The following is a 26,723-nucleotide window of genomic DNA, read 5'->3' on the forward strand; positions in this document are numbered from 1 at the left end:
TTAAGTTGTGTTCAACTCTTTGTGACTCCAAGGACTCCATGGGGTTTCCTTGGCAAGGATACTGAAGTAGTTTGCCATTTCATTCATTCTGCCATGGATCCAGTGGATCCTTTTGTCAGGGAACCATAAGTAAGATGACTTGTGCAGGGTCGCACAGCTAGGAAGTGTAACAGAAGCTGCATTTGAACTCATGTCTTACTGACTGCAGGCCAAGTACTCTACCCACTTAGACACCTAATTGCCAGATGAAGGAATATTTTTTTTTGGGGGGGGGGGGGCTATTCTTTTTAGACTGACCTAGCACAGCTTCAAACATTGCATAGCCACCAGAGACTGGTATCAGCCCTGGGAAACTTCTCTGCAGACTGTCATCCAATAAATAACACAGGGATTAAATGCAGAGCAAAAAAGAAGGTTTTTTGGTGTGCTTGTTTTTTTTCATAAGATCTGACGGTTCATATCTGGTCTTTCTCTGAGGATGTCCATCACTATACACATATGCATAATAATGTGACTATATAACTGAATTATATATAATTATGTATATATTATATGTGAATTACAAGCACAATTAAAATATGAAACAGGCTCTAAAAAATATCAGTCAGCAAAAAGTCTTGGCCTGGGAAAGTAAAGCTACTTTGAAAATCCCTGAATTTCACAAATCCAGATAATGGAAGAACTTGTGTGATGTGGAGTCCCCTGAGGGCAGGGACTGTGTGTCTCCCCAGGGCCCAGTGATTCATACACATGATTATTAAATTGGACTAAATTCACAAGGTTACTATCAAGAAAATACTAAGTCAGTCTTAAAACAGAGATGTTAATGCAGGCTGTTATTGACTGAACAAGTAACTTATCAATTACCCAGGTAGAAAATACATCGCTTTGTATTATACTGTTAAAGATGGACTTAAGACAGATAGCAGAGAAAGCCTCTTACTCTCAAGGCCATTATCCCAATTATTGAGGATTGCAGGAACATGTTAAAAGAATATTCTGACCATTTCCTAATCAATGGATTTTTCAAGAGGGCCTTGTCCACCTTGGCATCTTGTACTTTTTCATACACGTGTCCACAGATATTTCTCATGCATTAATTAATTAATTAATTAATTATTACTTTTTTTGAATAAAATCTGCCACTTGGCCTCAGAGATGCTGATTACTACAAAACTTGCTTTTAGAGTCTTTTAATATGGGAGCCCATTTTTATCATTAGGGGATTGTGAATTTGAACTAGGAGGCAGTAGGAGGAGTATGGTCTGGTCTCAGGAGACTCTTGGCCTGTGTGTAGGCTGCTTCTAAGTGCTCTCGGGCATAGTAAAGGACATCCTGACTTCAAAGGACAAGAAGCTCTTTCCCTGAACTCTTGTTTGTTTGCTTTGTTACAGAACAGAAATCCTACATATTCAAGAGTATGGCTTAGGGGACTTCATTCATGAATCTGGGAAAGCAGAATATCCCGAGTTTATGCTCTCAAAAGAAATAAGGTGGTGTTCTAGCAAAGGGACACTGGAGCAGGCTTTCGTAAAAAAGGGAAGACGCTAATAATGTAATCGTCACGGTCGTCAAGTTTAAGGGAAACTGAGAAATCATCAAGGCCCATCCATCCCAATTAGGATGCTCATCAGTACCACCACCAAGTTGGCATTCATTAACAACAACTTCAGGGCTTCTCTCTTAGAGGAACCCATCACCTCCATCCCTCATTGGAACAGTTGTAATTGTTGGGAATATTCTGTTTACATGGAAACCACAGATAACTCTGGAATAGTTACCCAATGCTCCTGAATCTACCTTCTGATGCCAGTAGGAAGATGTGATGCCTTTTCCATGAGAAATGGAAGAAAATGTGGTTCAGTCCTTCCCTTGAAGGAGTTTACAATCTAGTTAGGAGGAACAACATATACAAATATAGGTATATGTAAAAATAGATGAAAGATAGTTTTAGGGAGGAGGTACTAGAAGTAGAAAGGATCACAAAAGGCTTCATTTAGAAAATGGCACTTGAGCTAAGTCTTCAAGGAAAATAAGGATGCCAAGAGGGAGAGGTGAGAAGGGAATTAATTCTGGACCAAGAAGAACAACAATGTAAAGGTACAGATGATAATGAATGGCAGATCTAATATGAAGAACAGGAAAGAGGCCAGTTTGCATGGCCCATGGGGGGATATAAAGGGAGGAATGTGTAATAATCCTGGAAAGATAGTTTGTGGTCAGGTGGTGAATGGCTTAAATGCTAAAAAGAGGAGATTACCCAAAGGAGTTCATTGAACATGATGATGACTTGATGTACTTGTGAGTTCAGAAGGATTACTTTATCAGTCTTGTGGCAGATGGATTCAAATGGAGGAGAAACCTGAAGCAGACAAAATGCAAGAGGAAACTACTGCACTTCATGGATTAGTCAGTGAGGAGTTGACTTGTATGATTGGTGTCACTGGAAAGAAATAGATGGACTCAAGAGAAGTTAAGGTAGGAGAAATGACAAGTTGGAGAGAATGGTTTGGCTATGTCTTGAGAGGGAAAAGGAAGAGTCAAGCATTAAACTGAAGTTAAAAACCTAGGAATCTTAAAGAACTGTGATAGTCTCAGTAATAATGAGGAAACTGGGTAAAAAGACATGTGCATGGTGTAAAGAACAATGAATTATGTTGAAACATCTGGAATTTGAGATTCCTTTGGGGCATCTGGTTCAAAATGTCTAATATGGGAAGTATCAATAAAGGAACTGAGAAGGCTGCCAAGTGGAGAGAGAGAAAAAAGAGAAAAGAAGAGAAGAACATGGGAGAGGGGAGGAGAAAGGAAGAGAGGGAAGGGCCTAGGTCAGAGTTTCATGTAGCATCATCTTCATATCCTTCAGAAAAGTTTATCTTCCTTGGAATGTCCTCTGATTTCCCAATGTGAGCCCTAGAATATGGAAACTAGGATTGAACACAATGCTACCTATGTAGTCTAATCACAGCGGAGTGCAGAGACCCTTCAAACTACTCAATTCCTTTGTGTTTGATACCATTTCTCTCTTAATATATCCCACAATCATAGTAGGTTCTTATTATATAAAATCATGTTTGCTATTGTAATAAACAAAAATCCATTTTTTTCAGATAAGTAATCTCTCTGGCTACTTCTCTCTAACCTTATACTTGTGAAGTTAATTCTTGAGATCAAGTAGACTATGTTTGATTTATGTGTATTTAATTTTATCTCATTAGAAATAACTTATCCTGATCTGTTAAGTTTGGGGGGTGGTTATCATTTAGGATGTCAGATATCCCTCCCAACTTTGTCATTTGAGAATCTGACAATGATGTGATTTATTCCTTCAAATCTTTTATAAAAATGTTGACTAACACAAACACAGGGAGAGATCATTCTATTAGACACCTTGCTCCAAGTTAACATTGACCCATTAATAAGTAGCTTTTGTGCCCAACTATTCAAGCCAATTGAGCATCTTCATCACAAGGATAGCATAAGACTTTTTCCAATGCTATTCTAAAGTCTAAATTAACTACACATTAACTAATTTCTGTCAAAGAAGAAAACAACATGTAGATAGCATGGAGAGTCAATCAGCTCTGGGTAATAACGTTCACTATGCTTTCTAAATACTGATGAACCATTCCTTCATTGAGGACTATAATTCTGTCAGAAGATTAAGTCAAAATTACTGATCTATAGCATTCAAACTAACCCCTTCTCTACTCCTTTACCTTCAGTTTTATCAAAAGGGAAACAATGTTTTCATCTATGGCAATGAGAAGAATGTAGTTTCATTAAATGCTCTGCCTATGCAGTGGGCATCTTCCTGGGGGCATCAGTGGCAGCTTCATTACTTTGCCACATATTTCTATACTACCTCTCTAGTCAAATAGAAAAGTAAGAGGTAACAACCATATAGGGAGATGACTTAAATTTGGGGGGACATCTGTGGAAGGAAAGAGTATAATCAGAACGAATGTGATATCATCAAATATTATTAAGCATAACAATAATCACAATGACTTCCCTTCTTAGAAATGCAAACCTCTTTAGCCTTATGGAAAGGGAAAGACTATTTTCTCATATGTCCATGAAAAGAGTGGATTTCAATGCAACTTTTTCACTATAGACCATGGGGACTATGTAACTTCATGATGGTACTCAGCTCAGCTACTGAATGTGGTGCCAACAGAGTGTCAAGGGCAGCTGGGTTACTACCTTTAACTCATACTACTTTAAAGGGCTTAAATGAACATGTCATTGAGATGAACAACATAGGCTGATGGTTAAATATGGAAAAAAGAAAGAATTTTCCCTCCATCTTGAAGGAAGGAAGAAAGGCTGAAATCATAATGAATTGCACTCTATAATCTTAAAAATAAGTCAAATTACCTGAAAGATTCCTTAATGTGTTTAATTCTCTTTCCAAACTGTCTAAGGTTTGATGATCAGCAGCATCTTCAAGGAAAGGTTCATTTTGATCAGTTATATCAAGGTATTCGATTTCTGAAATTTCCGAAGTAGCTCTGGAGGCCGGCCGAGAAACTGCACTTCTTGGCCTTTCATGCAGAGACATATAGCTTGGGGAGCCATAAAGAACTGTTTTACACAGAGGTATATTTGCTGATAATGGTCTCTGGGAAGGACGGCCTAAAATACAATGTAAAGAATTGTAATATTAACATTATGAAAAAACATCAAAGAATTTGCATTAAAATATACTAGATGTATGAACAATCAATAATTAACTGGATGAAATAATTCTTCAGATAATCACCTCCTCATTACCCATTTTGTGGTTCGCTATAGTACATATTTCATTTGGATCATCTCTACCATAAAGCAGACTTCTGGATTCTTTTTTTCTCTTGCTGTTAGTTGGTATGGGTTCATAGAACTCAAACAAAGTTTATTTTTTTTAATTCATCAAATTGTCCTCCAATGCCACACATTGGCTTAGCCAATTGCTTCTGTTCTCAAAGCTCAAGCAGTGAAATGAAAGTCATGACAGATATTGCCAAATTAGAATTATTTCTCCATATTCCTTTTTTCTTTTTTTTTCTAGAGAAGATTCACGGGGAGAAGATGGTATCTGACTTTAAGTCTCTGAAAGCCCATCTTGTAGCTGCAGGTCTGACTTGTTCTGGTGAGCCGCAGGGCACAAAATCAGGAGCACTGTGGGGAGGGGAGTTAGCAAAAGACCAACTGAGATTTGATTAAAGAAAAAACTGCCTAATAATGAAAGCTGTTGTCTCCAGTTTTCTGATTAGTATTTCAACTCAGAACCAAAACATAGAGGACACCGGGTCTACCCTCTTTATTTAACAGAAGAGGAAACAGAAGCCCAAAGGGGACCAGACGCCCATGGTCACACAGCAAGTTAGTGTGCTCGATTTCCTGATCTTGTGCCCTTTTGTCCTGATCCTTTCAAGTCCCTCAGTTCGGCCAGCATTCTATAGAAATAAATGATGGTCAAGGATCATATTTCTCATCTTGCAACCACGTATCGTATCTACCTTTAGAAAGTCTCATTATGCTGTTGGCCGCAAGGCAATTTATTTTTCAAATCTGAACTCTCGCCAGCAAGAGTCACTAGTGATAGCCATCCCCCATTCATCTCAATTGGTTGCCAGCTTCCTGGGCTGGGATGAGATGGGAGTCAATCCCTCTAACAATGAACTCCCACCAAGCCTTTATGTCTATCTATCCTGCCTTTATGTCTCCAACCCCCCAGTATTCTCACCTGATCTGCTGGTGTAACATGGAATGTTCTCTGCACTTGATCATTGTTACTATTGCTGAACTGTTAAGACTTCTGGATCATTCCATTGGTTCTCCACCTGAATGTCCTTTAATGGGCTGCTTCTCTCATTTAGGGAGTGAGAGCAGGGACTGTCTCACTTTTTCTATTTATATCTCTTGTACTTGACAGAGTTTTTGAGAAACAGCAAATGCTTCAATGATTTTACATTCATTCATTCACTCATTCACTACTTAGAGTGTCTTCCAGAGCACAACTGAGTTTTAATTTGCACTGGTAGAGGGAGGAGCCCCAGTGACAAAAATCACAGATCCCTGATGTCCTAAAGTGTCAAGCCATTACAGAAAATCAAATGCATATTGCATTCCACAATCCAAAAGAATAATAAATGATGATGAGATTAGATAAGCCATTATTCCTTCCCTTTAGTTACGACAAGGCTTCTATTTACTAGCTTCATTTAATAATTGGGTTCCAGTTTCAGAATACATCCTAAATCCTCTTTAAATGTCATACCTATAAAATATCTCTAATTTGAACTTTGTTCACTAAATATATCATGGCAAACACAAGCAATCTTTCATAATGGAATTTTAAAATACTTACGGCACTCTACATAAATAGTAGTACTATGTTATGTATATTAGCAAATACTTAAGAATGCTGCTTTACCAACTCTTTGGACAATAGTAATAGAATCATCATTATAAAGTTCTAACTCATCACATACGACAATTTTATTGCTATTGACCTAAAAATGTACCCAAAATGGTAGCTCCATTTAGTTATAGTTTATTAAAAGTTTAATAATGGTAATGGGTCTGAATACATATGGGTGATTCCTTAAAACTAAAAATATCTACTTGGCATATAGCCAGGATTCAAATAAGAATCATAAGGAATAACAATATATACAAGTAAAGGTCTGGATGACTTCCAAGAGGCACTGGTTTTGACAAATGTTTCAGGACTTGATTTTTAAAACAATCTTTATGAAGCCGTAATTGTATATATTTAAGTACCATAGAAATGTCAGCTAGTATTTTCCTATTAGAAAATATGAAATGAGTCTTTTTGGAGGTAGCATCAATATTTTTATTAACAGTGAAAATTTAAAAGAATCTAACTGAAACGTTAATAATACTGAAATAGGACTTGAATTTTTAGAATTTGTTACCAGGTTGAACTTCTTTGGTAATTTATAAAAAAAAAATACTCCATGTTCTTTGCATTAAATGATAATAACAATCATTAAATGTTTTACTTTTAGTGACAAAACTATGAAAGAGGTGCTTACTTTTTGCGATTGTGATTATACAGAAAACTACTGTTATATTTTCCTAAAATGTTATTTTTTAGGTAAAATGCAAATCATTAAAACGAGGTCCAATTCCTTTAAAAACTTGGAGAAAATTTAAGAATCATCATTTATTAAATAAGGGAATCACGCTTGATGTTTTGCTAAAAAATATTTAAGTGGAAACTAAACTGCTGTACTTTTAAACAGAGGAGAAAAAGGATGGAATTTCTTAAAATCCTCAAACACAAATTGATGGCCTTTCTATAAAACGCAAAAGATAACTTTTAAGCAGACAATATAAAGGACTCACCCCCCCCAAGATACCGTGGTATGAAGATTGTCCCTATACTTTTACTGAAAATATGCTCAAATTGTAGCTAATAAATTAAATTTACTTTGTTTTTTAATTAAAAGTAAAAATAGCAAAGATAAATTCTCAACTGGGCATAACATAAAGATCTTTCTTATTCGATGAACTCGGAATTATATTTATTTCCAGAGAAATTTTACTTAATATTATTACTTATATTTTGATGAAGAGTTACTTTTTGAAGAAGAATAAACAAGAACAAAAATAAAATTGGGCATGGAATCATCTTAACTTCTCTGGGTCATTAATTGGTGGATAGTAAGAAGAAATCAGTGTGAATGGTTCATGCTATCAGAAAAGGAAATACTACCATCTAGTGGATAACATATGAAAAGCCAACAACCAGGAGTCAACAAATATTTGTAAATACAGGAGAAGCTAGACAGGTGTAAGCTTTAATATAATTGGCATTCACAGCATAAGGAGGTATTGGAGAAAGACTTCAATGAAGGCTAATATGTTTCAGGGTGATAACAATAATAAATCAGACATAATGTCAGTATTATTTTTTTATGTATGCATTACTTAGGAAAGAATGGAATTGAAGAAATTTGTCAATATACCAAAATGGCAGGAGAGGAAGAAGTGAATACTAATGGCTTCTTTTGGCTGTGGATTATAAAAATGAGTAACTATTGTCAGAGTGACTTCAATAACATTTACTAATGTCCATCATAGCTCAACTTTTAAGATTAACCCAATAGTGAGACTAAAAATTAAATAGTAAGCACAGACTGAAAAAGGAATAAAAAAGAACTGCAAACACTTGTCAACTTGAATTCAGATAAAATCATGAGAATTAAATTATCATTAATATACCACTGAGAGTAAGTACAGCAGGTGAATGGAAGGGTTTGCTATAGGGACTGAGGAAGAGTTTCCAGTATATTGATGTAAAACACAATGAAAGAACATCCAGGTCCTGGATACCAGCCAGATGCTGTAGGACAATTAACAAGATGGTAAATATGACAATAAGATATGCCATATTTGTTCTTGCAGGCGAAATCGCTAAGCATAACAATGCAAAATAATAGGAAAATTTCAGTCACTACTGTGAATGATTCTCTATTAGATACATCTTACTTCCTCATCTACGTGAGGATGGGAACCATGATTCTTCTGTATTTCCAAATATCCATATTTTCTCAGTAGATGTTGAATCACATTATAAAGAATATCCATGCTCTAGATGGACTTGATGTTTGGGCTCACTAGCCTCTATGACACCTTCAAAGCCTAGGATTCTATGATCCTTCTTATAATAATAACAAAATGCAAGGAATAAACCAGTTATGAGTTTATAAATCTTATGTAAACGTTGAGCTCTTAGAATGTTTGACCGGGATATAAGCCTCTTGAGATCAGGGAAAATTTCATTTTTGTCTGTATCCCAAGCAAATGGTCAACTGTTGCTCTTATTTGGTCATTTCAGTCATGTCCAACTCTTCATGACTCCATTCTGGATTTTTCTTGGCAAAAGATAATGGAGTGGTTTGTCGTTTCCTTCTCTAGCTCATTTTACAGAAGAACTGAGACAGACAGAATTAAGTGACTGATCCAGGATCAGAAAGCTGGTAAGTTCTGGAGGTCAGAAGTGAACTCAGAAAATAAGTCTTCCTGATTCTGAGTTCAGTGTTCTGTCCAATATGCCACCTAGATGCCATAAGCTGCCTTATGACATAGCAGGTGCCTAATGAATGCTGGATGATTTAAATTAAAGGGATATTATATATTATGCAATCCAAAGTTCTCATGTTTTATTGATGAAGAAAAATAAGGTTCAAAGAATCAAAGGCATTTCCCAAGGGAATTAAGTAGTAGAAATAGAACTAGGATTCAGGTTTATTTCTCCTATCAAATAAATGTCTGACAATCTAATATAAGGACCCAGTGGATCTGGTGGAGAAATAGAATGGAAAACAACTCCAGTTCCTTTGTCAAGAAAATCTAATGGATATCTATGGTCCATGTGGTCACAAAAAGAGTTATAAATAATAGAATTACAGAACAAGAGAAAGTCCAATAATTTAATTTGATTCAACAAACCTGTATTCATTACATGATAGAGCAAGGCATAATGGTAACAGAAATTTTAAAAAAATGACAACATTCCTCAAGGAGCTTACAATCGAATCCAAGAGAAATTCATTATCCAAATAAATGACTATAATAAAGAGTAGAATTTGTTATAAAACAAAGAGAAACTGAGGAAAATTTCAGGAGAGAGATGATTGTGGTCAACTATAGATATAAAGAAACGTTTTGGAGAAGAAATGGTGACTGAACTGGTCTTGGAAGGAAAAGAGTCATCGAGAGGAAGAAACAAGGAGAATGCATGTTCCAGACCTGGAGAATGGTGTGAAAAAGGCACTGACTTAGAGAATAAGACTACTGGCAAACAGCTAGTGATCAAATTTGGTGACAACGTAGAGTGCACAAAGGAAAGAAAGCAATTTCTACGAGTTGGATGCCATTTGTGGAAAGCAATATGTTTCAGACTCAGGAGTCTATATTTTGTTTACAGCATTTCATTCTATTGCTTGTGTCTGTTTTTTATATTTTCAAGCAGAAGACTAGTATGCTTATACCTCTGTTTTGAGGATATTATTTTGAGAGCTGTTTGAAGGAGAAATTGGAAAAGAACAACAGTAGAAGTATGGGAACAAGTTACAACTGCCACTAAAGTAGTCCAGGAGAAAGGCAACAAGGACCTAATCATGTCACACTGTGAGTAGATTGGGCATGTTTGATTGATATTCTTAAGGTAAAATTAATGAGACTTGCCAAGTAATTGGATGTGAAGGGTCAGGGCAAAGAGAAATTCAAAGATGCCTTCAAATTTGAAACCTGGATAAAAGGGTGGATGGCAAGGCAGAAAATCAGAATGTGGGAGGAGGGCCAATTTAGGAGAAATGATGAGTTCAATTTTAGATATGATGAATGTGATGTGACAATAGGATATCTAGACCTGAATCACAGGGAAAACATGGAGACAAGAAAGAGAAATTTGGAAATAATTCTCAAAGAATGATTATTGAAACCATTGGAGTAAATGAAATCTCCAAAAGAGAGAATGCTGAGAGAAAAGAAGCAGGCCGAGGACAGAAGCTTGGGTGAAAGCCAAGTTTAGGAGATGCGAAGAATATAAGCCAGTGAAGTAGAATGAGCAGGTTTTGGGGACAATATGAAACATCAATTCTGCCAAAATCCAAAGGATGGTGGAGAATACAGAAAGGGGGTGTTTCCAAAAGAAGGAAATGTTTCATGAACATTTCATGAAGGTCAAAGTGGAGGAATATTGAAAAGAGGCCACTGAATTGTGCAACTAAAAGGCTAATGACCAACTATAGACCAATTTCAGCAAAGTTTAGATTCAGAAGTCAGATCTATAAGAAGCTAAGTAATTTTCCAGGTATAAGTAAAAACTATTATTGCTAGTAATTTTGCAGTGAAAGAAAGGGAAGAGAAATACAAAACAACAGCTTGAATGAATAGCTTTCAGGAAAAGATCTAAATGTGATTGGAAATTCAATAGGAGTGGGGGAAGAAAAGGAAGAGAAAGAGTAGGACAAAGAATGAATTCTTTTTGGAACATAGCTGGGTATCACATGTGTTCTTGGTTCGAACCCATTTCCATGTTGTTGGTATTTGCATTAGAGTGTTCATTTAGAGTCTCTCCTCAGTCGTATCCCAGGTCCCCCCTGTAGTCAAGCAGTTGCTTTTCCTGCCTGTTTTTACTCCCATAGTTTATCCTCTGAAGCTATAGTGAATATGGAGACCATAGGTGAAGGAACAGATGTCTAGAGGTACAGAGGATGGGAGATGATGGAATCCATAAGGATAATCAATTTTTTTGATGCAATAAGGCCCAAGAAAAGAGATGAGAAATTCTGTTGTATCAGTTACAAAGGGAAGTGATAGGAATTTAATGAGAAATTTCAAAGAGGAATGCTTTGTTGAAGCCCAACTGAGATTCATAGCATGAATTTATAGTAAGTTCAGTAGCACAGTTTCTTGACATTCTCCAGAACAGCTCTAGTACAGAGGAGTAGGAGTCACAAAAGGTAGATGATATGAGAGGAAGAGGATGGGGTGGAGGAAGAGGAAAACAGTGGCTGGAGATTAACAAAAAAGAAAAGGCAAGACAAATGAATATAGGTGTCAATCTTTCAATGCAAGTTCCCTGTTTACTATAAAGATGAGACTATTACAAAATGGAATCCCAAACTAGAGATTAGGATGAATGATAATAACATGTTTAGGAAGAATGAGACCATGGGACAGGGAAAAAGTCAGAAAATAATGATCAGAAAGAGGAATTTCAGACTTCCAGGTAAGCATGGCGGCAGTCTAGACGTGGGACTCTTTCTCTCCTCAGCACCCACCAATATAAACTATCTCAAAAGACCAAAAAAAACCAAATTCATATGAATGAAGGGACTCTACAGTAGGGTGCATCAGTGAAGGTACGTGGGATTTGGGCATTTCCAGACTATAAGGGGGTAAAAAAGCTCCCACCAAAACATGAGGTGATCTACCCTCCCCCACCCCACCTACGAAGCCAGAGTAAGAGCCAGCGTGTGCCAGACTCAGCAAGTGAGCAACGGGCACCACTAGAGTGAGCAAGGGGCACCTCTAGTTCCTTGGGAGGTGACTAAGACCACCAAATACCTACCCCTGAGAGCAGCTACACCTGAAACCCTGGTGGGATGGGAACCACAGACGGGGGACACTACCGGGAAAGTGGCACAGAGAAGGGCAGTGAACAGCAGAAGCTGCAGAGATTTGAGAGCTTCCCTAGGCAAAATACTTGCTCAACTCCATACACAGAGAGGCTGCCAATCTCACTCAGATTTCTGACCAGAAATGGAAGGAAAAACCTCCACAGTAATGGCAAATTGTTCCCAGGAGCTACAACCTCACTCCACCAAAAACACACAAAAAAGGGGGCATTGACCCTGGAAAATTTTTACAGAAGAAAAACACAGGCTACAAAGTAAATAGAGGAGGAAATCCTAACAAATCCAAAACCTTCCAAAATATGGAAATTGTCCACAAGCTCTTGAAGGATTTAAATTGGAACTTATCAAAAAAAAAAAAAAGAAGCCAAAATAAATAATCTAGAATGCATCAAATTAAAAAGGTTTTGAACAAACAAATCCAATGTAACTAAAATCAGAAGGGAAGCAACAAATTGGGAAACAATCTTCATAAAAACCTCTGACAAAGTTTAATTACTCAAATTTACAAAGACCTACATCAATTGTACAAAAAATCAAGCCATTCTCCAATTGATAAATGGGCAAAGGACATTAACAGGAAGTTCTCAGCCAAAGAAATCAAAACTATTAATAAGCACATGAAAAAGTGTTCTACATCTCTTATAAACAGAGAGATGCAAATCAAAACAACTCTGAGGTATCACCTCACACCTAGCAGACTGGCTAACATGACAGCTATGGAAAGTAATGAATGCTGGAGGGGATGTGGCAAAGTAGGGAGGGACACTAATTCATTGCTGGTGGAGTTGTGAACTGATCCAACCATTCTGGAGAGCAATTTGGAACTATGCCCAAAGGGTGATAGAAGATTGCCTGCCCTTTGATCCAGCCATAGCAATGCAGGGTTTGTACCCCAAAGAGACAACAAGTAAAAAGACTTGTACAAGAATATTCATAGCTGCATTCTTTGTGGTGGCCAAAAATTGGAAAACGAGGGGATGCCATTCAATTGGGGAATGGCTGAACAAATTGTGGTATATGTTGGTGATGGAATGCTATTGTGCGCAAAGGAATAATAAAATAGAGGAATTCCATGGAGTCTGGAACGACCTCCAAGAAGTGATGCAGAGTGAGAGGAGCAGAACCAGGAAATCATTGTACACGGAGACTGATACATTGTGGTACAATCGAAGGTAATGGACTTCTCCTTTAGTGTCAATGCAATGTCCCTGAACAATCTGCAGGGATCTAAAAACACTATCTACAAGCAGAGGATAAACTATGGGAGTAAAAACAGGCAGGAAAAGCAACTGCTCGACTACAGGGGGGAAGGGGATACGACTGAGGAGAGACTCTAAATGAACACTCTAATGCAAATACCAACAACATGGAAATGGGTTCGAACCAAGAACACATGTGATATCCAGTGGAATCGTATGTCAGCTATGGGAGAGGTGGTGGGAAGGGGGTGGGGGGAAGGAAAAGAAAATGATCTTTGTTTCCAATGAATAATGTTTGGAAATGACCAAATAAAATATTGTTTAAAGTGAAAAAAAAATAAAATAGAGCAAAGAATAAAAAAAAATGAAGCCTTCTGGCAAGAAAAGTGGGAAATAGTTCAAAGAGAAAATAACAATCTAAAGGACAAGAACTCCCAATTGGAGAAGCAGGTGGAAGTCATAAAAGCAGGATAGACCAAACCAAAAAGGAAATTCAAAAGACTATAGTAGAAATCAAAAGATTAAAGCAGAAAACCAAAAGATTATAACTGAAAACCAGGCCCTAAGGACCAGAATTGGGCACCAAAAAACCAATTATCTTACAAAACAGCAAGAATTAATGAAGCAAAGTCAAAAGGCTGACGAAATAGAAGAAAACACAAAATATCTCATTGACAAGATGACAGATCAGGAAAACATATCACTATGAGACAATTTGAGAATCATTGTTCTACCTGAAAGGCCAGAAATAAACAGAAATCTTGACATAATACTACAAGAAATCATCAAAGAACTGCCCAGATATTCTTGAACAAGTCTCTGAAAGTAGGGTGAAGGGAATACAAAAAGGGAGGGAAAGAGAGTGGGGAGGGAACTTAGCAGATCCTAAAAAAAGCAAGAAGGGAACAAAAAGGGAGGGGCCAGAAAGGGGATTAGGGGGATTGATTATTCGTAAACCACAGGCATAAATGGATATAGCAAAAGAAGAAAAGGACAGAACTAGGAGAGGATATCAAAATGCTAGGGAATTCACAAGGAACAATCATAACTTTGAACATGAATGGGATGAACTTGTCCATAAAATGACAATAAATAGGAGAGTGGATTAGAATCCAACATCCTACCATATGTTGTCTAAAAGAAATACACCTGAGGAAGGTAGATATTCAAAAAGGTTAGAATTAAAGGTTGGGGCAAAACCTACTGGACCTCAACTGATAGAAAGAAGACAGGAGTTGCAATCATGATATCTGACAAAGCCAGTGTAAAAATAGGTCTGATTAAAAAGGATAGGGAAGGTAAATACATCCTTATAAAAGGGAGTATAGACAATGAGGAAATATCAGTATTCAACATATATGCATCAAATGGTATAGCATCCAAATTTCTAAAGGAGAAACTAGTGGAATTGAAGTAGGAAAGAGATAGTAAAACGATACTAGTGGGAGACCTGAACCTACCACTCTCAAATTTAGATAAATCGAATCAAAAAATAAATAAGAAAAATGTTAAAGATGTGAATGAAATCTTAGAAAAATTAGAGTTTATAGATATATGGAGAAAAATAAATAGGGATAAAAAGGAATACACCTTCTTTTCAGCAGCACATGGTACATTCACAAAGACTGGCCCTGTACTAGGTCATAAAAACATGGCAAAAAAATACAGAAAAGCAAAAATAAAAAATGCAAACTTTTCAGATCATAATGCAATAAAAATAATGATCAGTAAGGGTACATGGAGAAGATTTCCAAGCATTTGCTAAGAAAAGACCAGAACTTAGTGGAAAATTTGATATCCAAGCACAGAAAACAAGAGAAACATGAAAAGGTAAATATGAAAGAAAGGGAAAAGGAGATAAATCTTATCTTTTTCTTTAAGTCAAATTCTCTTCTATAAGGACTATATTTACATCAAATTATATATATATATATATATTTATATATATATATATATTAATATGTGGGGAAAATGTTTTGTGTAACTCTCAAAAATTGTATGCATCATAAGAGTAGTTAGAAGAAACATGCATAGAGAAAGATTGGGGCATTAAGAGGATTTGATGAAAGTAGGGGCAAAGAAAGGAAAAGGGAGGGAGGGAACCGTCGATAATACTAAGATTTAATTCAAGAAATAGGGGGGAGGAGACTTAATAGAATAATCTTTCCCATATAAAGATACACATGGGAAGGGGAAGGAAAGAACTCTCATAAGAGAAGGAGAGGAAGAGAGCGTGAAGTGGAATTACTTAAAATCTGAGAGGGAAGAACATCTAGATCCAGTGGGATCCTGAATTCTATCTTATCCAACAGGGCAAGAAAGAAAGGAAAATTAAGCAGGGGGAGGAGGAAGGGAGTATAAAAAGGGAGGGAAGGAGAGGGGGGAGGGGAAGGAAGCATAAAAAGGTAGGGGCTAGAAAAGGAAGCATCTCAAGGGAGGGGACCAGGGGGACTGACCTAAAGTAAATCACTGGTTCAAAAGGAGATAGCTAAAGAAGAAAGGTCAGAACTAGGGGAAGATATCAAAATGCCAGCAAATCCACAAATGACAATCATAACTTTGAACTTGAATGGGATGATCTCACCCATAAAACATAGACAAATAGCAGATTGGATTAGAACCCAAAACCCTACCATTTCTTGTCTTCAAGAAACACATATGAGGCGGGTTGACACTCACAAGGTTAGAATTAAAGGTTGGATTAAGACCTTTTGGGCCTCAACTGATAGAAAGAGGGCAGGAGTTGCAATCATGATATCTGACAAAGCCAAAGCAAAAATAGACCTGATCAAAAGGGATAGGGAAGGTAAATATATTCTGCTAAAAGGGAGTATAGACAATGAGGAAATATCACTAATCAACATGTATGCACCAAATGGTATAGCATACAAATTTTTAATGGGAGAATTGAAGGAGGAAATAGACAGTAAAACCATATTAGTGGGATACTTGAAGCAACCCCTATCAAATTTAGATAAATCAAACCAAAAAAATAAACAAGAAAGAGGTAAAACAGGTGAATGAAATCTTAGAAAAATTAGAGTTAATAGACATATGGAGAAAAATAAATAGGGACAAAAAGGAATATACCTTCTTTTCAGCACCACATGGCACATTCACAAAAATAGATCATACACTAGGTCACAGAAACATGGCACTCAAATGCAGAAAATCAGAAATAATAAGGGTACATGGAGAGCCAAATCAATAATTGGAAATTAAATAATATGATACTACAAAATCAGTTAGTTAGAGAAGAAATCATAGAAACAATTAATAATTTCGTTGAGGAAAATGACAATGGCGAGACATCCTTTCAAACCTTATGGGATGCAGCCAAGGCAGTACTTAGAGGAAAATTCATATCCCTGAGTGCATATATTAACAAATTAGGGAGGACAGAGATCAAGGAATTGGAAATGCAAATCAAAAAAATTGAGAAAGAACAAATTAAAAACCCCCAGAATAAAACCAAACTAGAGATCCTAAAAATTAAGGGAGAAATTAATAAAATTGAAAGTGATAGAACTATTGAGCTAATAAACAAGACTAGAAGCTGGTACATATGAAAAAACAGACAAAATAAACAAAGTACTGGTCAATCTAATTAAAAAAAATGAAAGAAGAAAGGCAAATTAAAGCATCAAGGATGAAAAGGGGGATCTCACCTCCAATGAAGAGGAAATTAAGGCAATCATTAAAAACTACTTTGCCCAACTATATGGCAATAAATATAACAACATAGGTGATATGGATGAATATTTACAAAAATATAAATTTCCTAAACTAACAGAAGAAGAAATAGATTTCTTAAATAATCCCATATCAGAAAAAGAAATCCAATAGGCCATCAAAGAACTTCCTAAGAAAAAATACCCAGTGCCTGATGGATTCACCAGTGAATTCTATCAAACATTCAAAGAACAGCTAACTCCAATACTATACAAACTATTTGACATAATAAGCAAAGAGGGAGTTCTACCAAATTCCTTTTATGACACAAACATGGTACTAATTCCAAAGCCAGGCAGGCCAAAAACAGAGAAAGAAAATTATAGACCAATCTTCCTAATGAATATAGATGCAAAAATCTTAACTAGGATACTAGCAAAAAGATTCCAGCAAGTGATCAGAACAGTCATCCACCATGATCAAGTAGGATTTATACCAGGGATGCAGGGCTGGTTCAATATTAGGAAAATCATCTACATAATTGACCACATCAACAAGCAAACCAACAAGAACCACATGATTATTTCAATAGATGCAGAAAAAGCCTTTGATAAAATACAACACACATTCCTATTAAAAACATTGGAAAGCATAGGAATAGAAAGGCCTTTCCTAAAAATAATAAACAGTATATATCTAAAACCATCAACTAATATCATCTGCAATGGGGATAAACTAGATCCATTCCCATTAAGATCAGGAGTGAAACAAGGATGTCTATTATCACCTATTATTTGACATTGTACTAGAAACACTAGCAGTAGCAATTAGAGAAGAAAAAGAAATTGAAGGCATTAAAATAGGCAAGGAGGAGACCAAGTTATCACTCTTTGCAGATGACATGATGGTCTACTTAAAGAATCCTAGAGATTCAACCAAAAAGCTAATCGAAATAATCAACAACTTTAGCAAAGTTGCAGGATACACAATAAACCCACATAAGTCATCAGCATTTCTATATAATTCCAACACAGCTCAGCAGCAAGAACTAGAAAGAGAAATCCCATTCAAAATTACCTTAGACAAAAAAAAATACTTAGGAATCTATCTCCCGAGACAAACACAGGATCTATATGAACACAACTACAAAACACTCGCCACACAACTAAAACTAGACTTGAACAATAGGAAAAACATTAACTGCTCATGGGTAGGACAAGCCAATATAATAAAAATGACCATCCTACCCAAACTAATCTGTCTATTTAGTGCCATACCAATGGAACTTCCAAAAATATTTTTTACTGATTTAGAAAAAAACCACAACAAAGTTCATTTGGAAGAACAAAAGATCAAGGATATCCAGGGAAATAATGAAAAAAAAATACAAAGGAAGGGGGCTTTGCAATCCCAGATCTCAGACTATATTATAAAGCAGCGGTCACCAAAACAATCTGGTACTGGCTAAGAGACAGAAAGGAAGATCAGTGGAATAGACTCGGGATAAGTGACCTCAGCAAGACAGTATATGACAAACCCAAAGATCCCAGCTTTTGGGACAAAAATCCACTATTTCATAAAAACTGCTGGGAAAATTGGAGCACAGTGTTGGAAAGATTAGGTTTAGATCAACACTTCACACCCTACACCAAAATAAATTCATAATGGGTGAATGACTTGAACATAAAGAAGGAAACTATAAGAAAATTAGGCGAACACAGAATAGTATACATGTCAGACCTTTGGGAAGGGTAAGACTTCAAAACCAAGCAAGACTTAGAAAGAGTTACAAAATGCAAAATAAATAATCTTGAATACATCAAATTAAAAAGTTTTTGTACAAACAAAACCAAAGTAACTAAAATCAAAAGGGAAGCAACAAATTGGGAAACAATCTTCATAAAAACCTCTGACAAAGGTTTAATTCCTCAAATTTACAAAGAGCTACAGCAATTGTACAAAAAATCAAGCCATTCTTCAATTGATAAATGGGCAAGGGACATGAACAGGAAGTTCTCAGCCAAAGATATCAAAACTATTAATAAGCACAGGAAAAAGTGTTCTAAATCTCTTATAATCAGAGAGATACAAATCAAAACAACTCTGAGGTATCACCTCACACCTAGCAGACTGGCTAACATGACAGCTATGGAAAGTAATGAATGCTGGAGGGGATGTGGCAAAGTAGGGAGGGACACTAATTCATTGCTGGTGGAGTTGTGAATTGATCCAACCATTCTGGAGGGCAATTTGGAACTATACCCAAAGGGTGATAAAAGACTGTCTGCCCTTTGATCCAGCCATAGCACTGCTGGGCTTGTACCCCAAAGAGATAATAAGGAAAAAGACTTGTACAGGAATATTCATAGCAGCACTCTTTGTGGTGGCCAAAAATTAGAAAATGAGGGGATGCCCTTCAATTGGGGAATGGCTGAACAAATTGTGGTATGTGTTTGTGATGGAATACTATTGTGCTAAAAGGAAAAATAAAGTGGAGGAATTCCATGGAGACTGGAACAACCTCCAAGAAGTGATGCAGAGCGAAAGGAGCAGAACCAGGAAATCATTATACACAGAGACTGATACACTGTGGTACAATCGAAGGTGATGGACTTCTCCTTTAGTGTCAATGCAATGTCCCTGAACAATCTGCAGGGATCTAAAAAATACTATCCACAAGCAGAGGATAAACTGTGGGAGTAAAAACAATGAGGAAAAGCAACTGCCTGACTACAGGGGTGGAGGTGATACGACTGAGGAGAGACTCTAAATGAACACTCTAATGCAAATACCAACAACATTGAAATGGGTTCGAAACAAGAACACATGTGGTAACCAGTGGAATCGTGCGTCGGTTATGGGAGAGGGAAAGTTTGGGGTGGGGGGGGTGGGGGGAAAAGAAAATGATCTTTGTTTCTAGTGAATAATGTTTGGAAATGACCAAATAAAATAATGTTAAAAAAATAAAATAAAAATGTGCCTCAAAAAAAAATCACCCTAGACAATATAAAATACTTAGGAACCTATCTGCTGAGACTAATACAGGAACTATGTGAACACAACTACCAAACAATTTCCACACAAAACTAGATCTAAACAATTGGAACAACATTAACTGCTCATGGGTGGGATGACCTAACATAATAAAAATCACCATCCTACCCAAACTTATTTACTTTAGTGCCATACCCTTCGAACTACCAAAAAAACGTTTTTACTGAATTAGAAAAAATCATAACAAAGTTCATTTGGAAGAACAAAAGATAAAGGATATTCAGGGAAATAAGGGAAAAAATGCAAAGGAAGGTGGCCTTGCAGTACCAGATCTCAAACTATATTATAAAGCAGAGGTCACCAAAACAATTTGGTACTGGCTAAGAGACAGAAAGGAGCATCAGTGGGATAGAGTTGGGGTAAATGACTTCAGCAAGAAAGTCTATGATAAACCCAAAGATCCCAGCTTTTGGGACCAAAACCCAATTTTTCATAAAAACTGTTGGGAAAATTGTGGAGGAATTCCATGGAGACTGGATCAACCTCCATCAAGTGATGCAGAGAGAGAGAAGCAGAACAAGGAGAACATTGTACAGAGACTGATACACTGTGGTAAAATCGAAGGTGATGGACTTCTCCATTAGTGACAATGCAGTGATCCTGAAAAACCCAGAGGGATCTATGAGAAAGAACACTATCCCCATTCAGAGGAAAAATTGTGGGAGTAGAAACACAGAAGTAAAGCAACTGCTTGATTATATGGATCAAAGGGATTTGGTTCGGGATGTAGACTCTAAATGATCATCCTAATGCAAATACCAACAACATGGAAATGGGTTCTGATGAAGGACACATGTAATACCCAGTGGAATTGTGTGTTGTTTATGGGAGGGATGCTGGGAGGGGAGGGAGGAATGGAATATGGTTTTTGTAACCAAGGAATAATGTTTGAAATTGACCAAATAAAATTTAAAGAAAAAGAATGAGGAATTTCAGGGTTCAGAATCTTGAATGTTGAATTGTTTAAGGTGATGACAAGACCTAAGATATGAAAAACCTCTGAGCAATTGAGGGAGAATGGAGAGGGAGATCATGGAACAAAAGTAAATTAATGAATGTCACTGTGTTATAAGAGTCATCACTGTGAATGTAGCAAGTCACCAAGCATAATGCTAACGTTTGGGATAAAAATTAAGATGATACTGCATTCATTCAGGAAAGCAGAAAAGGACAAAAAGAATAAGAACATGGAGAGGATATAAAGAGATGGTGCCAAGTTTAAGAGGACATGGTGCTCCTTTTTGGTAGAACATGAATGTTCTCAAATGCTGTAGGGATTCACATATCCACTGATACTTCTTCCTGGCACATGGTTGAAGAAGAAGCCAGAATCCAAGAGATAAATTAGAAAATGTTGGCCCTCAGTTACATAAACTATAATATTTCAGTTGAGTATAATTTTCTGAATGTTTTCATGAAACCAATGCAAAAGTCTTGAATGGAAGTTATATTTTTTATCTCAAGACACTTTCTCATTAAATAAAATGATTACCATAACATAAAAAGTATGTGATGGCATTATTCTGAAATAATTAAATCACTGACCAAATTAGAAATAATAGTTTTCAATCAAGTTGATTCTAAAGCGAGTGTTTGTGATATACCCTACTGAGAGATACAATATTTAAAATAACAATTTTAAAGTATGGTTTAATGGAAAACAGTCAGTAAGTTACATATCATTAATATTTGGGTTATTGGAAGAATTATAATACAAAGAGTAAAGAAAAGTACTTCGAAACTTAGTTATCAAGAGAAAAACAAAACAGTTACAAAATTTATAACTGTACAGATAAATATGAAAAAATAAAAAGATCTCATTTCAATTATAATAAAAATAATCTAAATTCTGCTTTTGTATAAGTAGTGATTGCAATCAGTAGATGTTTGTTAACTACCCACCCATTGAACTATAATAAAAACTTGGTAGACTTACAGACAGTAAACATTTACAATAGTGAAAAAATGATGTACAACTTCTCTGTCATTCTATTTTGGTTATTATTTTTTTGTTTTGTTTCCAATATGGCTAATAGAAAGATTGTCAACTAAGAGAAGCTCATCCTGTCAGAGAAATGAGAAGATCAAGGCTTCTAGAAAAATAGATATATGGTTAACAAGAGGCGGTGTTTAGGAATAACACATTCCCCAGAGATGAACAATTCTTGAGTTAGACATCCTAACATAAGAAAATTAAAAGGAAGAATAAAATTCTCACTTGACCTATCAATTTCTACTATCTAACAGACTATAACTCTTTTCCTTTGCATGGTTAAACTCCTTAAGAAAGCTGCCTATAACTTTAGCCTTCTACTTTCTTTCCTTTTGTTCTTCTTTACTAAGTCTTGCTTTCAAGCTCAGGATTCACTGAAATGGCCCTTTCCAAATTGCCACTGATCTCTTATAATGGCCCTTTCCCAATGCTCTTCTCTCTAGATCCCTTTGTTCACTCTGTCACTGTCAATTATTCTCTTCCTCTTCCTACTCTGCTCTCTAGAGGTATTTTTTTCTGGTTTTATTTTTTTTTTGGTGGGGGACAGTGAGAGAAAGAGGGACACAGATAAGAGAGGGACACACACACACACAGACTATAACCTTTATGCTTTTCCTCCTATCTGAATATTCCTTTTCATCTACTTTACTCTATCTTCCTTCATTTAGGGCATACCCATTAACTTTGGGAATTCCCCAGTGCTCAGTTTATTCTTAGTTCTCTTCTCTTCTCCCTCTAACCCATTCTGCTTGATGATCTCATCAGTTTCCATACATTCAATTATCACCTCTGTTCAGATAATTCTAAGATCTTTTAACCTATCCCTCCTGGCCCTCAGTCTAGTATCTCCAATAGCCAAGTGGACATCATGAATTGGATTTCCTATATACATCTTATATTCGAAATGGTTTAAAATTGAATTCATTATCTTCGACCCTCAAACATGTCTCTATTCCTCACTTTCACCTTATAAGGGATATCACCATCCTCCCAATTACCTGGGATCAAAACATAGGTATTATTCTTGACTGCTCACTTTCAACTACTACATCATATCTGTTAGCAAGTCCTGTCAATACTAAGTGCAAAATATCTTTTTTACAAAGAACCTTCTCTACATGCCATAGTCCTCCTCTATATACATCCTGGCTTCCTCAAAGTCCTTCAAGTCTCAGATAAAATCCCACCTTCTGCAAGAAAGTTTTCCTAGTACTTCTTAATAATAGTGCCTTCTTTTTGAGATTCCAATTTGTCTGCATATTGTCTTCCCCAATAGATGTTAAGTTAGTAGAAGGCAGAAACTCTTTTGGCCTTTCTTTATATCCACAGAATTTAACAAAGTAGGTATTTAATAAATGTTAACTTGACATGAATAAATCCAAAATGCCCACAAGTTATAGCTTCAATATATAAACCATTGAATTCTGCTTCAATAGATAAATCATTGAAACACCAATAGACTATTTATAGCTTAGAAATATTCTTACCTCTTTGGGGTTTTAGCACACCTAATGATTTTTTCTGGTTATTCCAGATAACATCTTGAACTATTGAATCATCAGCGTGTTCACTTAAACTATTCTCTGATATCCAGTGTCGATTCCCTAAAACCGAAAACGGCAAGAAAATCTACCATAAAACACAAAAAAGAGTCTTTTTTTTAGGATTGGTAAAAGAGTTGTACTCTAATTGGAATGTGCATATACTGTTGTACAGTTGACTCAGCTGTAAAAGGAGCATTTCTTATAGCTGAATCTAGTTTGTATGATTAAATGTAAAATGGCATGTGTACACAAATGAGAAAAATGAAAACAAAACTTTTTACATACATGTTCCCTAAATATTTAATGAATTAAAATGGAAAAAATAAAAAAAAACACTTAATTGGGGTCAGCTGGGTGGCTCCATAGATCAAATGCCAAGCCAAGAGACAAGAGGTCCTGGGTTCAAATCTAGACTCAGACATTTCTTAGCTGTGTGACCTTGGGCAAGTCACTCAACCCTTATTGCCTAATCCATTTCCTCCCTCTGCCTCAGTACCAATATATAGTATTGATTCTAAGATGGAAGGTAAAGGTTTAAAAAAAAGATGTTTAATTATTTCAATGTTATTTAAGATTTTTAAATAAGTTATGATTAGCATTTTAATCATAGATGATTTATAATACATCAAGATAATGGTTTATAATAGATAATAGCTGAATATACATATTCTTAGATGAGAGAAAATTAAATACCAAAAAAGAGAAATTGATATATCTAAAATGAAATTTTTAATGGAAATTTTTTACATTTATTTAATTTATTAATTTAGAATATTTTTCCATGGTTACTTGATTCATGTTCTTTCCCTCTCTCCCCCCTCCCATAGCCAACAAGCAATCCCACTGGATTTTACATGTATTATTGATCAAGACCTATTTCCATATTATTACTATTTGCAATAGAGTGATCATTTTAAATCTATATCTCCTATCATGTCCATCTTAAATCATTACAGAGAGTAGGGGACAGCCAGGACAAAATATTTTACACATTGCCATAAAAGCCAGGGTTCCTATGTTGGCTGTCATGATTTAGTTGTTTTTCTTTTTCATAAGGGGATGAGTCAGATCCTTATCATATAAAGACATTTGCCAGGAATAACAGGTTTTATTTTGTTTGTTTTGTTTTAATTTAAATTTGTTCCTTTGTTTGCTACAGCAAAGTGCCAAGCTTTTGTTTTGTAAAGAGAACCTGTAAAAGCATTTAGAGTTTCAGAGCTTCTTAAACTCCACTTTTGAGACAACCTGTAAAATGGAATTTCATCTTGTACTCAAATTAATTAATACAATACCTTTTCCTTTAAGATATGAAATAGTACTTCAATAAATAGGTTAAGAGAACAGAATGCTCACTTATTGTTCCATCTCTGTACAAATTATAACTTCATACAGGAAAATACGCTGATTCTAAGGTATTCTACTAATTTACAAAGAAAATAGAGCCTGAGTTAAAATTTTCTTATTTTCCTTAGACATATGTCCCACATTCAGATAACAGCATCAGAATCATCTCATAGCTCTTTGCATACAATTACTAAAACATCTTGACAGGGAAATAGAAAAGAATGATCTTAGCCATTACCCAATGCTATCATGGAGGGAGGGAGGTGGCAGGAAGGATGACATACAATCTATGGCACTCAAATGCAAACTGATTTGACATTATCAAATCTTACCTGCAAGTGTAATCCGGCTGTTGGAAAGGCTGCTCTCTGATCTCATTGCCAGACTCAATTTGAACCTTTCCCTAAAAGGGTTTTTACCAAAGATAAAGAATTTCTCAAGTCCTTGATATTGTTCAATTACAGGCTTAGTTCTGAGGGCAATCTTTTGTAACTAGGAAACAAAACATTAAACTAGGTTGATTACTTATCAATATGAAAAAACTGATGGATCATAAACATTAATGAGGTACGATTCAAAATAACTATCATTTGGAAATCAGCATGAAATAACCTAATCTTATGTTATATGTTATAGGGAATATAAAGAGTTCAGAGGAGAAATATCCATTCCTCTTCTATTTATTTTTTTTCTTTTTCATTTTCATGTCTTTTCCCCTTACAAATTACCTAGGAATTATGATATTACCTTATAAGAGCTATATATGCAGTTACTATGTGCCTACCCAGAAAAGAATTCTGTAGATTCTCTAAGATCTAGGGACAGAGCTTTTCCACTCTATATTTAATGTTCTGCCTGGTTTCAACTGCCATGAACAAGATGCCCTTCAAGAAAAGCTCATTACTTCTAATTTCATCATTCTGCTGCTAATTTAGGCCTTGCATGATGCCTTCAGTCTCCTCTCCATCCCTTGGAGGGCTGGAAGATGAAGTATCAAACTCTTCCCAATGCCCTCCTTTAATAGAGGAGAATCTTGCTCTTCCTCTTCTGCTTCTGTTTCTTCACCATCATTTCTCTAAAATCTAATCCATCAGCTGTGTACTATGAGTACAGAAGTGGTATAAAAGCAAAAGTAAAAAAAGATAATAGAATACCAATCTCAGTGATATTCAGTAGTGCCTTTGTCCATCCTAAGGCTTTTATTGTAGATGAATATCATGAGCCCTAGAAGTATCATGGTCCCCAAATATCTTGGTCTCCCTCAAATATAAACCTATAAAGAAAGCTGTGGTTAGATCTGTTGGCATTCCAAAGCCAAAAATTAATGGGAAGCATTTGTTTAAAGTAATTAACACATATAGGTTAATAGACTTTAATTTGGTTTTAGTGTACTTGACAAACACCAAACATTAGCATTCCCATAAATATAGAAGAACTCTAAATATGGCTTCTATAGGAAACAATGAATTACATAGAATGAAAACATTGTCAATCTCTACATTTGTCTTGCTTGTCTATATTATTCTATTACAGGAAGCTTTTTTAAAAAAACTGGTGTATTTCAGAAAAAGCTGGAAAGATCTGCAGGAACTGATACAGGGTGAAATAAGCAGTACTGAGAGAACATTATACACAATAACAGCAATACTGGACAATGATCATCTATGAAAACTTGGCTACCATCAGCAATGGATTGATCTGGGATAATCCTGAAAGATTTATGATAAGGAATGCTATCCACCTCCAAAGAAAA

At 35.9% G+C, this 26,723-nt stretch overlaps 1 protein-coding gene across 5 annotated transcripts in view; it reads right to left on the reverse strand.

The window, feature by feature from the left end:
- Positions 1-26,723, reverse strand: part of ZBBX (zinc finger B-box domain containing) — a 159,440-nt gene that overhangs the window by 20,922 nt on the left and 111,795 nt on the right. For 4 of the 5 annotated variants that reach the window (XM_056807797.1, XM_007502259.3, XM_007502260.3 and 1 more), the window contains 3 exons: positions 25,303-25,462; positions 23,570-23,686; positions 4,381-4,638 (listed from right to left, as the gene is read on the reverse strand). In XM_056807797.1, coding sequence (XP_056663775.1) covers positions 4,381-4,638; positions 23,570-23,686; positions 25,303-25,462 — 535 coding nt within the window. The remainder of the gene's footprint in view (positions 1-4,380; positions 4,639-23,569; positions 23,687-25,302; positions 25,463-26,723) is intronic. The other variant, XM_056807799.1, reaches the window with a different exon arrangement.

Source organism: Monodelphis domestica, chromosome 8 (genome assembly GCF_027887165.1).
Source record: "Monodelphis domestica isolate mMonDom1 chromosome 8, mMonDom1.pri, whole genome shotgun sequence".
Taxonomy (NCBI): domain Eukaryota; kingdom Metazoa; phylum Chordata; class Mammalia; order Didelphimorphia; family Didelphidae; genus Monodelphis; species Monodelphis domestica.